Source organism: Telmatherina bonti (assembly GCF_933228915.1).
Source record: "Telmatherina bonti genome assembly, chromosome: 21".
Classification (NCBI taxonomy): domain Eukaryota; kingdom Metazoa; phylum Chordata; class Actinopteri; order Atheriniformes; family Telmatherinidae; genus Telmatherina; species Telmatherina bonti.
In genome coordinates this window covers 11,563,279-11,578,804 of record NC_136630.1, presented here as the reverse complement: position 1 = coordinate 11,578,804, position 15,526 = coordinate 11,563,279, and the positions used below count along the sequence as shown (strand labels likewise).

At 41.0% G+C, this 15,526-nt stretch overlaps 1 protein-coding gene across 1 annotated transcript in view; it reads left to right on the top strand.

Moving 5' to 3' along the window:
- The window catches only part of nrxn1a (neurexin 1a), a gene marked incomplete at both ends in the record, with an annotated part of 54,653 nt that extends 46,658 nt beyond the window's left edge, over window positions 1–7,995 (top strand). The window contains 3 exons of the mRNA XM_079261357.1: window positions 689–999; window positions 6,987–7,059; window positions 7,694–7,995. Coding sequence (XP_079117483.1) covers window positions 689–999; window positions 6,987–7,059; window positions 7,694–7,995 — 686 coding nt within the window. The remainder of the gene's footprint in view (window positions 1–688; window positions 1,000–6,986; window positions 7,060–7,693) is intronic.
- Between the last annotated feature and the right edge of the window lie 7,531 nt (window positions 7,996–15,526).

Below are 15,526 nucleotides of genomic sequence, written 5' to 3'. Positions count from 1 at the left end.
CAAATTAAAGTACATGTAAAGTATGGTGACATGTAAGAATTATGTAAATTTGAAATGACTAATAGAGTTATGCTTTGTGAAAAAAAACAAAAAAACATGTAAAAGTTTTCCTCCTAAACTTCAGCAGAGCTACTTAAATTAGCCTCTAGTCCCTTTAACAGTGAGCAGTGCTAGAGCTTATAAACTGTGCATGCTTTGTAGGGCTGTGACAACAGTTCTCTAGATCTCTGTCTCTCTGTCTGCCTGTCTGTTGCTCCTTCAAATACAATGTTGTGCTGCACAGCCATCACCATAGCAACCATCTGTCAGCCCTGTCTTCTCAGGGCCCTCTGACTCCTCTTATCTACTGCCTTTTTCTCTTCCTTCTGTTCTTTGCCTCTTCATCCTCCTCCTCAACTTCTCAGTCTCTTCACCCCCTCCTCTTCTCTGTTTTCTGTCTTCACTCTTTATCTCCCTCAGTCTGCTCCACGGTTTTCCACGGCTTCGATTTGCTCTGCCATGCTTAATCTATCCCATCCTCTCACCATGCCTTGGGGGTGGTGGATTGTGTAACACTCAAACACTCTTGTGTGTGTATGTATGCCTGTATGTGACCACCGGTATGTGTGTGTGTGTGTGTCTGTGTGTGTGCGACTGTATTCGGGTGTGCTTGTCCACTTTTTTTTTTGGTGCGCATATACTTGCGTAGGTCGCCAGCTGACCATCTTCAACAGCCAGACGACGGTGAGCGTCGGCGGAGGGAAGCAAGCCACGGCCATGTTTCAGGGACAGCTCTCCGGCCTGTATTACAATGGCCTCCGCATCCTCAATATGGCCGCAGAGGGACACCCACACATCAGAGTGGAGGGCAGCGCACGGCTGGTCGGCGACATGCCGTCTTCCTCCATCACCCCGCAGTCAAGTGCTGCAGCTGGAGGCAACCGATCTGACTCTGCTCCCTCCATTAGTGACATCACAACCACCACAGCTACTAACAGGAAGCAGGGTGCAACGCCTCAGGTCAGAACAAAGTCCCAGTCTCAAGCTTTACTTCTGTATGGACAAACCACTAAATGCATACCGTGCGAGGTCATATCTGCTACTTGGATGTAATTCTTCAAATATCTTGAAAACGAAACTCTTATCGCTGCATTGCAACCATCCTTTGGCGTGACAATAGGTAATTAAGAAATAGTAATTTGCTCTGATAAGTTTCTTTTCGAACTCAGTAAGAGGATTAAGATGCTCAGAGCCAACTAATCAAGAGCTGGAGAATAGGAAGATATGTCAGGAGGAGTGGGATTGTTTTATATTCCGCTCAAGGCAAGGCGAGCTGATTCATGTGTCTCACATTTCATATGCTGGAGCAAATTAAAATACATTACTCATGTTAAGTAAGATTGCACCAAACGTAACACAGTGTGGAGACAAAATAACAATGAAAAAGGAGTAAAAAATGGATGAAAATCTGAGTCAAAAGCAGAGGATCACTGCAGAGTTGTTCATATTTTTTTAAAGATTTATAGTCACAAGTATATTAAACAGGCTTTATGAAATTACACCGTCTGCCTCTTAGACTTATAGGACACTCATTCATTCCAACATCATCATTTTTTACCCCAAACTAATTTATCGTCTTAAAGTATTATGTTCATACAGGTTTACTTCTTAACTTATTGGTTGCTAGTTATCATTATAGGAGACGCCCCATACTGCCAGCACTTTGGAGCATTTTGGTCATCTTTCAAGACCTCAGCATATTGAGTTCTATCAATACAGACTACAGATATGGAGGGGCAATTTGGCCCAGTGTGTTTAGAGCACACATCTTAGAAACGTTTTGACAAATACACCCGGCAAAGATTTCTTTTGACTGCTTTTGCCGTCTTTGGCAGTGATCGTTCAGATCCATAAAAATGTCAAAGCAGTGCTTTAAGTGGAATAAAAATAAGTGGTGGTTCTCCCTTCATGACTTGTTGTCAGTTTGTCGTGCAAATATGGGACAAAAACATAGCTGATACTTACATGTAGATCTATAAATTGATCTATAGATTAATAGTTTTATTGCACGGAAATGACAAATAACAAACAGCAAGTTCTAAATCAAACCCACATTTGCCAAATTCAAAGTGCCAGGGAGACACTTTTATGACATTCAAGCGTCATTGCATGGACATTAAAAATAACACTGAAAAGTAAATACATAAACTAAAAGTTCATTCACCCTTTCATGCATGAATAAAAAAAAAAAAAGCAATATTTTTCTATTTTTCTATAGTTTTTTTACCTACAAATATGCAATGATACTTTTTTGTTAATTAGTTATATTTAGTATTTTTTTATTATTTGTTTTAATGTACTCTACAAAGTAGTTATAGAATAACATATAATCATAGTTATATTAGGTAAATCTTCTATAAAATATAGCTGTATCCTTTTCTTTTCCTATTTATTGCAAAGGCAAAGTTGCGTAATTACATTACGTTCAGTTGTAAGTACATGTGGCAATGAGTCAAACAACTTTTATTCAGCTAGATCTAAAACATCATTAGTTCGAGATTAAAGTAAATGAAAATTTCAGGCCACTAGTCTGATACCTTTGGTACATTTTAGTGCTAAAAACACCATAAAAAGCCAACTGAACTTACAGCAAAGGTTCATTTTTTAGCTTTAATGGGTCAGTAATGCTTAAAGTGAAATTTGCTTCCATTTTCTTTCTTTTCCAAAACCACTTATTCAATGTACTGACAAAGACATAATATAATAACTGTAACAACCAAATACCTTGCAGACTACTGTGGAATGGATTCTGTGATTTTGTGATTATAGTGGTTGCAGTATTATTCTGAGAACCTAATAATGGATTTATTTTTTGTGCTCTATAGCAACCCTGTGTTAGACTTGTGTCATTTATTTGTTACAACAAATTCACCCAAATGGATTAGCATATCCCCAACTAAGTGGTCTCTCCAGACTAGATTACAGTGGGATGGATGTTAGTGCTAATGGAGGATGTATTAGCTTTTAGTAAACTGATACAAACAGGACAAAAAGGAAAAGAAAAAAAACCATCATAGCTACTGGGACCTATTTATAGAGGCTCCAACTGCAGAGACGACGCTAATATCAGAGGATACTTTGCAGCAGGATATTTTGCTCTAATGTTCAGATCAGGAAATGATATCAAGCTCTTCTGTGGGCATCTCTGTGTGTGCTGCAGTCCTTCATCTGTTACAAAACCAAGCGCCTGCCGCACTGAAAAAGATTTTTTTTTCTTCCGTGATACAAGTTGCCATGGAAATAGTGAACCCCACTATCTGCAGCTTACTTTCTCTCTCCCATCCAGGTTCCCACAGAGACTTATTCCTCTGTGTATAAACCACCAGCTGTTTCAGACATAAATAATAGAACACTGAGAGCTGTGAGCTAAGCCTCAGGCATCAATAATGGATATGTGAGCTGGATGGATAGAGCTGCAGCATGACACCTGTGTCACAAGGCTTCTTTTCAGACTTCACCACTCAGTCTCTCCCTGCTTATGGGTATGTGAGCTAAATGAACTGATAAGGATCTGGTGGTGAACTAATGCCAGGGCTAAATCTGACATGCAGAGCTGTGCAGGGGAGTCGGCACCACTACATGAGAATTAGGTCAGACACACCATATACTCGATATACTGCAGTGTGTGTGTGTGTATAAGTCAAGTTTTCTCCTAATGACTCCCAAACTGTGATTGTATGTGTGTGTGTGTCTGGTTTAAAAAGAATCTACAGCTTCACTGTTGAGATTGCCTTGTGTTGCCTGGCAACCAACCTGGCCTTAACCAGCACACACAAAGTGCAGAGACAAACGCAGATTTCACACACACACACGCACTCTCACAAACACTCAGGTGGATCAAGAACAATAGGCTTGGATTGCAGCATGTTGCATCACAGGAGGGGCAGGAGGTGATGTCTTACTCAGGTGCTGAAAATAATCGACCAATTTAACGCACACACCTTAAGTTCGGTGTGAAAGTGGATCTGCCTAAGTCGCCCTGCGGGGTTTATTCCTATCATGAGTGCTTTGTGCCGAATGTTTTCAGTGCCACCTCCTGAAGTCCACAGTGAGTTGATGTTTTTTTTTTTTGTGTGTGTGTATGTGTGTTGAAAAGTGGAAGGGATTAATAATGCATGACAGCTGAGCACCAGCTAGGAGAAGAGAGGGAGAGATTGTGTGAGTGTTAATGCTAGAGGCGCGCTCTGAGTCAGAAAAGCTTGAGTTTGGGTTTGATGTTCAGTGTCTATGTTTGTGTGCACATCCATTTATGTGCATGCGTGTACTTGGGTTTGATGCGAAGACTGATAGAAGAAGCCTGATGTGCGATTGGCTATTAGGAATCAGCTGACCCAGACACTTCCACTAGCTCTTTGAATAATTTTTTTTTGCTCTCCTCTTCTATTGTTTTTGCTTTTTTTTCACCTTCCCTCTTTGTCTCTTGCTTGCTTCACATCTTTGTCTCCATCTTCTCTTCCTGAGCCACTCTCCTACCCTCTTCCCTGCTCACTTTCTTCTTTCCTTTCTTCTCACTTTCCCTTCTCTCTCTCTGCCTCCATATCTTTCCATATTTACTCGTTACCCCCCCCCCCCTCTTCTCTTCTGCTGTCCTCCCTCCCTCCCTCCCTCCCTGTCTGTGGTTGAGCTCCAGTGATAGGCTGTTAATGCAGGCGTTGTATGAGTCTATCTCACCATCTGCAGTAGTGGAGCTAGCTCCTCTCCTCCTGTCAGGATCTCTTCATCAGCCTTCCAACTTCAACCTGATATGGTGCATGCCCGTGTGTGTGTGTGTGCAGATGTGTTTCCACCAGAAAGAGCCCAATGGAGCATGCTAGGTTACTTTAGAGTTTGTGTGTGCACGTATGTGTGATTTCCAGTTGTGAAAGTGGAAGAGAAGCTGTTGAATCTTCTGCAGGAGTGTTTGAGGACATAGAGCAGCCACCATGTGTGAACTAGGCAGTCAGGGAGGCATGGACGGTCGTTGGCATTGTTCGGCTGCTCAGGTAGAGATTTTGCTCTTTCAGCATGCAGTTGTTCTTGATCGTTGTCTTGTGTCCGTTTCAGACGAAATGTTGTCCATCTTCGTCTATTATTGTGTCAGCATGTTCTGTTGCTAGACTACGAAAAGATGGGGGACCAAGGGGGGGAGGTGCAGGAGGGGGGTAAGATGGAGAGGCGGAAGTTCTTTGGGTTTACATTTGTCGGGCATATCTTTAAACTTCTGTGGATTATTGATTTGGTTTTTATTGAATTCTGCATGTCTCTAGTTGTCTTTGTGTTCATTGTGTCCTATTTGGTAGCCGGATCAATACATTAATTTACACCATCCCTTTTGAGCGGGGCGGTCAGCTGATGAAGTGATGTCACAAACAGAGGAGGGACCAGGTAAAATTTACTCGCCTGTTTTTGTTTAAGTCCAAATCTGGATTCAAAACAGGCACTTTTGGAGGTGGACATAGGTGTCTTTGGATCAATAATCAAGCACGGTGGCTTGACATTGATCGGTGACAGATGTCACGGGTGATGTGTTTCCCTTTGGCTGATTGGTATGTGTGCTATTTGGATCCTGGCAGAAGCACAGAGGTTTATTGACTGGCTGCATTCCAGAGGCTAAGCTCACTCTAGCGGCATTTGACAGCCCAGTGGGCAGAACTGATTGGAAAGGCAGTGGAGGGAGGAGACAGAGTCAAGCACTGATGACCTAATGTATGTTTCAGGCCGACCTAAACCAGTCTAAGGACTTGTAAGGACCAGCACCACACCTTACAAGGCCAGTGCAGGCTTTTACAGATGAATAAACTAATGGGCCACTCTTCCATTGCTCGTGCTACCTGTGCTTCTACAAAGGAGACACAGTGAGGAAGCAGAGAAAGCTGTTTTTACTGGATTTCTACTTCTGGAAATTTCCTCTAAAACATCTTTGACCACTTAGCACTTTGACTGGGCTGCAATTCTCCTTCATTTTGGGTGTAATCTGCTTCTCGAGTGCTTCTCTTTTGCCGCTCTCTCTCCTCTTCTTCGTTCCGTGGGTTACTAACATCCACTGCAATGCATCACAATCCAATTTTAATTTAGTGCTGGTACTGAGAGCCCAGTGTGGTTAAAACGCACACATGCACACACTAAAATTTCCCATGCCAAAGCATTGAGACGGCTTTAACAGGAGTTCATGAATATGCAGCGCACATTAGCACAGTGTTAAGTAAAGACTGCAGCACTTTCTTGTTCTCCTCCTATCCAGTGTTCTTTTCTTTTTCTTTTCTCCCCAACCACTTCCTTGCAAAATTCCTTTTATCCATCCATCCATCTTTCAGCTGCTCCCTTTTTTTCAATCCTTTCCTCACACTCTGGCTGGAGCGGCAAATCAATGCACAGGTCCCCGTTGAGGGTGCACACTCCCTGTTTTTTATTCCCCATCATTTTTAACAGCCTGAACTTAGCGTTGCCATGGCAACAGGAGGAGCAGGAATGAATAGGGAAAAAGGGCGCCTTTTCCACTGAGATAGAGCAATGCACAGACACCGGGCTTTGTTAAGATATTAGTTGGCTGATGTTTTTTTGTTGTCTCGTTTCTCATTTTTTTCAGGATGCGGTGATTTAATCTAAACATGAATGCTCAATTGGACTCTTTATAAAAAAGTGGACAGGGAGATAGAAAGGTTGGAGGAGAAAAAATAGGGAGGGATGACAGAATGGAGGGTAACTGGTTGCCCTCTGTGGATAAACAGTCATTGTTTTTTTCCCTTCCTGTTTCTTTCTTCTACTCTTATTAATATTGGCCGCCTGCCATTGCTGGGGGCTGCAAAAGTGTTTATGGCAAACTAGATAACGGGTGGGCGATGGATTGATGCTGTGTGCTCACACATGTAGAAAATAAATAGAATTTACACGGAGCCCAGGCTTCTTCTTTGTCACCGTGCTTATTTGCATTGCTTGTTTATTTCTATTCTGTCTCTGTGCAGTCAGCAGACGACCTGCTGGTGGCGTCAGCTGAGTGTCCAAGTGATGACGAAGATATTGACCCCTGTGACCCCAGCTCAGGTGAGTACCATCCACAAATACATGTCACCTTGCCTTTCTGAGCTTGTTTTTCATGTTTTCTTCATGTGCAGCAATACTCAGTTTTCCCCTTGGTCGCTTACTGCTATTAATTTTTCATTTCACTTCAAGCACATCTTCTTCATCTTTTCCTTTGTTTTTGTATCTTCTCCCATCCTTTATCTTTGTCTCTTGTCAGCTTTCATCATTTCTTTCCCTTCTGAGCCTTTCATACAATTCACTGCCAGATTTGTCTTCATTTGATCTAAAAAAAAGAGAAAAAAAAAGACCTAAAGAATTCATGTGTAAATTGCACATTGCAGCCTTAACATACAATTGTTTATGCCATAAAATGTCAGAAATGTGGTATATGTACCTATGCCCTGGCCCTCCTCTTAACACTTTGCCACACCATTTGTTTGCATATTATGAGATAATATGAAAACAACTTTGGCTCTAAGCTGCAGCTTGCCAGGATGTGCCATTATGCAAAAACATGTCAAATAATTCATCATGATGATGCATTTTGTCTTCTTGCTTTTCCACCCACCACCCTCACGTGTAATTCAAATTAATAATGTATGAAATGATCTGTACTTGGGGCATCACATTCCCCCCATCTCTCCCCCTTCCACAGCCCGCCCTCCTCTGCCAGATCCTAAAGGGTTCCCAGGTCCATCTGAGGTGGTGCGAGAGAGCAGCAGTACCACAGGCATGGTGGTAGGCATCGTGGCAGCTGCCGCCCTCTGCATCCTCATTCTCCTCTATGCCATGTATAAGTATCGCAACCGCGACGAAGGCTCCTACCATGTGGATGAGAGCCGCAATTACATCAGCAACTCTGCCACACAGCCCAACGGCAGCGCCAAGGACAAGCCTCTGGGGATCGCCAAGATCTCTAAGAACAAGAAGAACAAAGACAAGGAGTACTATGTCTGAAACAGAAGACTTCTGAGACACAGACATATACGCATACACCTTTATATATAATGGTATATGTACATAAATAGATATATTCTCCAAAAAAGAAAAAAAATACACTCATACACAGACAAAGACATCCTGATGTTAATGTTTACTCTCAAATAATCACACCTGCACACACGCTAGCAAGCACAAACATACAAACAAAAAAAGCCCACATGCATACATTTAAGCACAAACATACACAGACTGGCCTGAGGGCATTAGCCCTTACTGTACAGTATTTACCAATGAACAGAGCCTCTAAGAGAGGCTTGTTTTATGAGCATAAATACCATTGCAAATGATTTAGAAAGCACCAGTTCAGCTCTAACACTTCTCTGCCACAGTAGGACCTCGATATTTGGACAGACAGAGGTCAAGAAAGACTTAAAGTGAAGCCCATGGCAGACTGAGTGTGTTGAGTAGGAAGCAGCACACCAGAACAAAGATGATGTAAAAGCACTAAGACAAGCACTAAGTGTCTCTTCCAAGCTTTTTGGCCTTCCTCCCTGTTAGCAGATGGGACTTGATGAAGCACAGAGGATGCTGAGGAAACAAGCACACCGATGGTTCAAGTCTGTCCCCTGAGCAACAGGACAGGAATTCATTGTGTAGCCATAGAGACAGTGAGTTATGAGTGAACAGGCAGAGGCAGAGCTATTGCCCATTAATATGGGCTGTGGTTGTTATGCTGCAGAGCTGATGTTTTTTACGGCACCCTGTAAATCACAAAGGTGGAATCAGTGGAAACTGAAAGATATTTTCCTGGACAGGATACTTGAGACTTCAGATGCTACCTATGGACACCATGCTTGACTGCAGTGTGACAGATGCATACATCCAGTACACATGCACACAAAAAGATAAAACAGTCTATACTTGCAGGCAAACATTTCCCTGCAATGCTGAAGACACACAATATCTTCATTACTGACTCTGAAGACTAAATGAGAAGACAAAGGTGAATATGATCATTATGATAATTGTTATGGCAATGATAATGATGAATATGAAGAACTTTTGGGCAGTATAGACTCTTGGGAAGGGAGGGGGGTGGGATCTTATTGCACGTGAATTATCTTACTCCGTGTGATTTATACCGCGTTAAAACTCAAGAGGTTACACCGTGATACAACACCATCATAAAACTTACCACCTTGGCTTGAAGTATTCCTAAAACCGCACTTCAAATGGTTTCCAGCGATGGTTTTCAACAATTATTTCAATCTCTGAATCACCTCTCAGTTCAAATCTTTATTGACAAAAATTGTGACCATCTCGAGTGTGCTGCATGCCTGAGTCTCTGAGCTGTCCCGTGGAGTGCTGGTGTGTCCTACTGAGTCCAGAGGTGGTGAGTTTTCTTTCTGTTGGGGAAGGAGGAGGGTGCTGCAGGTTGCGACGAAACACCCGGAAGTGTGCGCCTAGCAACAGGCAAATGTCCTGTTTTCACGCCTGATGTCTTGTAGGCCACACCCACTTATACCTGCTCCAACCTACAACCTTTTTCTTTTTTTTAATTTGCAAAAACCAGCAGAAGAAAATGATCAAAAACAGAACATAGTAAATGTTACCATGTGTTGCTAATAGATAGAAAAGACCACTTCTTGATGCCATTGGCTAAAAGACAACTTCAGTTGCTTTAATTACATTGACTCGCCCCGTTCTCTTTCTCTTTGCATCCATGCTATCCATGCTGTTGGTTAACTGATTTATAAATTAATCAATACTCCTGACATGACCAATACAGGGCAGTGAGATTGGTTTCCTGTGGAATGATGTGTAATTATTTCTTCATGGACTTTTTGCAGTGTGTGAATTCTCTGCAGCTCATGAATTGTAGCCCCATAAAATAACACTACGAATAGTGCCATGACATGAGCAAGCCCCTCGAGTTCTTCCAACGATGTAACTAATCAGGTGGATGCATGCAACATGGACCAGGGCGAGGAGCGTCAGGAAAACGGACATTGAGATGTGTGAGATTTCAGTATATTGTCAAAATTAACATTTTCCCTTGTTCCATCCGTCCTTAACCGGCCTTTTTGATCTCCCTCCCCTTGTTTTCTTGTTCTCCCGTCTCTGTTCCTCCATGTCTACCACTTTCTTTTCCCTCTATCTCTGTTGTGTTGCCATCTGAAACAAAAGGACGTGTCTCAACCAATGGGATTCTACATCTTGGTGTTCATTAACCATGTTTATTTTCTATATGTACAATTTTTCTACAGTATTTACTTTTATTTTTATTGTTACGGTTCTTTGATGAACATAAAGTGGAAATTTATTATGAAAAATAGTTTTGAAGATTAATGAGTAAATAAAACATTACCCAAGTGAGCCTGGAGTGCATTTGTGTTGCTCCCTCCCAGTCCCACCTATTTTCTTCCCACCAGTTATCTGTCATCTGTTGCCACATTACCCTCTGCCATAAGAATACATAAAGTTACTGTCCAGGTTGGACTGCAGCCATCTCTGGATAAATCTTAGATCAGCATAAAGACCGGACCCATATTCACAACTTTAAGCGTTAGATAATTAATGAATAAGAACTGTTTTACCTTCTATGATAACTAGCAGTGGACCATTATTTGAAAGGTGCAATATCTGGGTAATTATCCCTTTGAGCCCTATGCCCATTTTAATCCTCCGCTTCAAAATTGACTGCACATAATGAAATGAGTATATCTCTGTTACAACAATGTCTACTTGAATACTTTTAATTATAGTAAAGGGGGATTTATTCAAATGAGCAATTGTCACATCTCTTACTGATGACAAATTAATTAAGATGGCAGATAGCAAAAGTAAGAATAAAAGATTTACAGCTCGCTGACAAAATTAAAACACTTTAGGATTAATATGAATATTTCTTTGGAATGATGCACTTGTAACCATGAATCTCCATTCAAATCATAGTAGAATGCATTCATATTATCTATGCAAAAACCACCTCTGATCATCAAAGAACTAGTTAAAATGGTTTTTAAAGACAGTTTAAGTGAGGTCCCCAAATTTACCATTTTAGCACAGTTTGGCCATCTGTTCTGCAAAGGTTCTCATAATGTACTTTAAAAAACAACAAAGTTGACCAAGTGCTACAACTTGCAACATAACATTTTAATAAAAAATATATAAATAGAACATTAAGTACATAAAAATGTGAAAACAAAAAAAAACAAAAAACAATTAAAAAAACAAAACAATTAAAATGAACTAAAATGGGATCAAACTGTCGACATATCATGTTGTGCCAAAGGCAAAAGTGAAAAAGTGATTCTTAAGATGAGATTTAAAAGCAGATATAGGAGGCATGCTTAATATGAAAAGCCAGATCTGTAACAAGGGTCAGTAGGGAACCTCTGAGCTTCTGACTAGCCTTGGGCGCACTAAGGGGGAGTCGGTCTGCCAACCAGTAAGACCAGGAAAGGTGGCGGCGCTTAGAAAGTTACAGTGGGGCTACACCATTCAAAGATTTACATGCAAATAAAAGCTACAAAAAAAGAAGATAAAACCAGGGTGATGTGTTCATACTTCATCAGTCAAGAAAGCAAAGACCAGCTCATGTAAAATTAATGTCCGCTGCAGTTATCCGGCTGAGTTGTCACAAAGGCATAGATTAATGTTTGAAAATGCCTTCATGATAGAAAGGGCTTGACTTTGGCTTGAATTAAGGAATGAAACTGAACCAGAAATCAGTCAAAAGCTGGTGAGATGTGTTAGTAAATGAAAACATTGCTGTAAGATGCAGCCATACAGAGCAAGTTGTCATGATGTGTGTTTTGTATTTTTAGTTTTGGTTTTTGTTTTGTAGTTTAGCCAATAAGTTCATTCACCACACCTGTGTCTTGTTTGGTTTTCCTGCATTTATACCCCTTGGTTTCTGTTCTCATTGCTGGTCCATTGTGTTTGCTTGTGTTTCCATTAGGTTCATGTGTTCTCTTTAGTGTTCTGCAATTAAAACTCCCTGATTTTGAATCTCTGGCTCACAGCTCCACATTTGGGTCCTTACCACCTCCACCACCTATCCTGGCACAAGTTCACAACTTTTTGTCAGAGATATTTATGCAGCAAACAAAAATGTTTTTAAACTAAATAAGAAAGGACATTTTGTTTGGATTTTTCCTCCCCTTTATGAGCACCTGCTGGAATAGGCTCCAGCTTCCCTGCGACCCTTAATTGAAACAATTGGCTAAGAAAATGGATGGATGGAAAAACAGTAAAACAAAGACACAAACTATACTCCAATGTGCTGCAGCTCATCAGGCACTTAGTTTTCCTCCCCTTTATGAACACCTGCTGGTGTAACAGTGGAAAGTCTGATCAGTCACTTTGACAATGAGGTATAATTTGTAAGGATTATACTTCTGAAGAAAGAGGAATACAGCTTACTGTGTGGATAGTGCTCCCTAAAACGTTTTAAAATCCTCTGTTAGGGGAGAGTTCCCTGTTTTCCTGTTGGTATCCACTGTACTTTGAAGTTTCCTGGTGGACTGAATTATTCCATTCTCACACAGTACTACAGAAAAAAACACCACATATTGTCCATTTTTACACTTTATTTGTGTTACACAGTCAGGGACCTCAGTAGCATCCCATTCCTCAACCAGATGTTGTTTATGGTCAACCATTGTGATTGTGTTGGTCTCTCTAGCACCACCCATGCATTCAGCTTTGCTGGTCATTCCATAGAAGTGTAATCCTTATAAATCATGCCTTGTTGTGTAGGTGACCAATGAACCTTTCAGCAATAAATAATGCAACACCATTTGGTGTTATTAAATGGGCTAAATAACTGACGTAACACACATGTTCCTACTTTTGGTGTAAGTTTATTTACACCTACAAGAGGCTGCATAATCCCCCACATCCCATCCTTCGCTTTTCACCTTTTGTCTCATCAAAATATGAAACCTTTTTCTTGCAACTTGTGCTCTGTGTAACTGGGACTATAGTCATATAAATACTCCCTTGCACACACCAAACAAGGCTTTGAAGTATGAGTCAGTGCAATAAATGGTGTGGGTCTCTGCAGAGTTACTGTTTGCCGGATGAAAGATCCCTGAGACTGCAGAACTGAGCCTGCGTCCTCAGGTGAGAACAGCTACAAGAGCTTGCTATTCCAACAAACACCCCCTAAGTTTCTCTGTCTGGTTCTGTTGGCTTTTGTTTCTCTTGAACTTTTTCTTTTTCGCCCTCATTGAACAGTCTGTGCTCAACAAAAGGTTTGTGTTAAGCTGTAGCCATCTGTTGCTTTGCTGTCCTTGACCACTGCTAGACAGCCGGGAGATAAAAAGATAAACCTGCAGAGTTTCTGGAGAGAAAATACTAAACAAATTCAGAGCTCATCTGAGCTCATTTCACAATAACAAAAGCCTGCAGAATTTACATGAAAAAGACTATATATCTGTGACACATTGTTGTATTTGAACTTCTTTAACGCCTCTCATTTAGACTGAGAAGCTAGCATCCAGACCAGATCAGAACAGAGCCAGTTTCTTTACACTCCTTTGACATCAGCTGTGTCACAGAATGCAAATTTCAGATTTATTTAATAGTATGATCACAATGCTCCAGTCAGAGCCGGTCTGAACCTTTATGGGGGCTTAAGCAGAATTTAATTTGGGGGATCCCTCACCACCTCAGCAGTGCTGAGACTCAACCATTATTCGTGCCTGACCATTTCATACACTCTAAATGCAATACACCATAGACTGTATATGAAGAGACGGACGGAGCCTCTGTGACGTCACCCATAGGTTTCTAAAGAGCTGAATTGAAGCTCGGTGGGCAGTTCCTGCCGTCACCATGTTGGCAGCGTCATGCGCCTCGTCTCGCCCGGAAAATACAAATATGGGCAAAGAGGTGGAGCTGAGAGGGGGCTGTGAGCGTCATGGTGGATGAATCACATCGAGCGAAATCTGAGCTTCCTGTAGCTGAAAACTAACCGAGCTAACCCCAAGATAACGGGAGCTAACCAGATAACGGATGTAAGCGGGCTAAAGCTAAGTTACGTTGTTAACCAGCTAAAAACCACGGTTGTTCTACGTTCTTCTTACTTGAAGCCAGAGATTGGTACCTGTCAATCAAAAGGACACGCCCCTAAATTTGCAGAACTTCGAGATTAAATTACTTTAAAACGGGCGAGTTCGAAAAAAATTCACTCCCCCCACAGTTGTCATGAAGGTAAACCTGATCTATAAACCGAAAATGGATTTTTGAACCAGGCTGTAAACATGTTTATTTCTGCCGTGAAGTTGGTCTTTTTAACATGGGAGTCTATGGGGATTTGCTCTGTTTGGATGAAGGATGAAGGGGAACTGCAGTTTTATGCACTTCTGCATAGGCTTCACTTTTAACCGCCGGAGGTTGCCACTTGCAATACACTTATTCTTTTGCATTATTTGTAGTTGGCTTTTATCATACCAGTAAGGTTTTCAACCTGGGGTAACAAATTCAGAATAATAATTTGGTATTAATTTACACTTCAAATCAATTCAAATCAAACTTTATTTGTGTAGCACTTTTCATACAAAAGCATATCAAAGTGCTTAACATTAGAAAATTAAAAACAGTTTCACATTACACATGAATACATGAATGTGGCATGCTGAACTTGTATTTTAAAGTAACAGGAAACATCAAGAGACATTTAGAATGAAAAAGTTAATTAGCTTCATTAGTATAAAACATGCAGTCCTTTACCACAAAATAGCTTAAAGACATACTGTCTAACTTTTGGCCACTATAGGGGCTCCAAACTTGTAACTTCCAACAGGCCACACAAAGCACAAACTTTCCATAAAAAATTTATTTAAATGATAGTTTTCCACATTGAATCAAGCAGTAACTTTGGCACAATTAATTGCAATAACTTATTGTTATGAAAACACATTACTCCTTAGTATTAGAAAGTAGAAGCCCTGTCCAGCAGCTCCTTTCAGCCAGTCAATAAACCACGTGAATTTAATTAGCTCTGCTCCACTGCAAGGTGGATGGCCATATTAGTACAAATACTTGTTCTAAATGCATCAGTAGATCCAAAAACTTGGCAGGACTTCTACTTTATTTTTACTTCTACTTCTATTTTATACACCTCTGCTCCTCTGCTAATGGGACAGTAGCCCTGCCTCCTACTGAAAAGTATATGAAAATCATAAAACTAAACTAGGTCAGCTACTGATCGTTTTGTTATTTCTTTGATATTTATGCAAACCAGCACAACTTGCACAAAATGTTCAGGAAGTAATGTTAGCTTTTGTCTGCAGGTGATTAGTTTTGACTAGCCGCATTTAGCTTCTACTAAACAGCAAAATAACTGTGATGGACTGGCGACCTGTCCAGGGTGTACCCCGCCCTCACTCGATGATTGCTGGGATAGGCTCCAGCTTCCCTGCGACCCTTAATTGAAACAATCAGCTAAGAAAATGGATGGATGGAAAAACAGTAAAACAAAGACACACACTATACTACAATGTGCTGCAGCTCATCAGGCACTTAGTTGCCATTG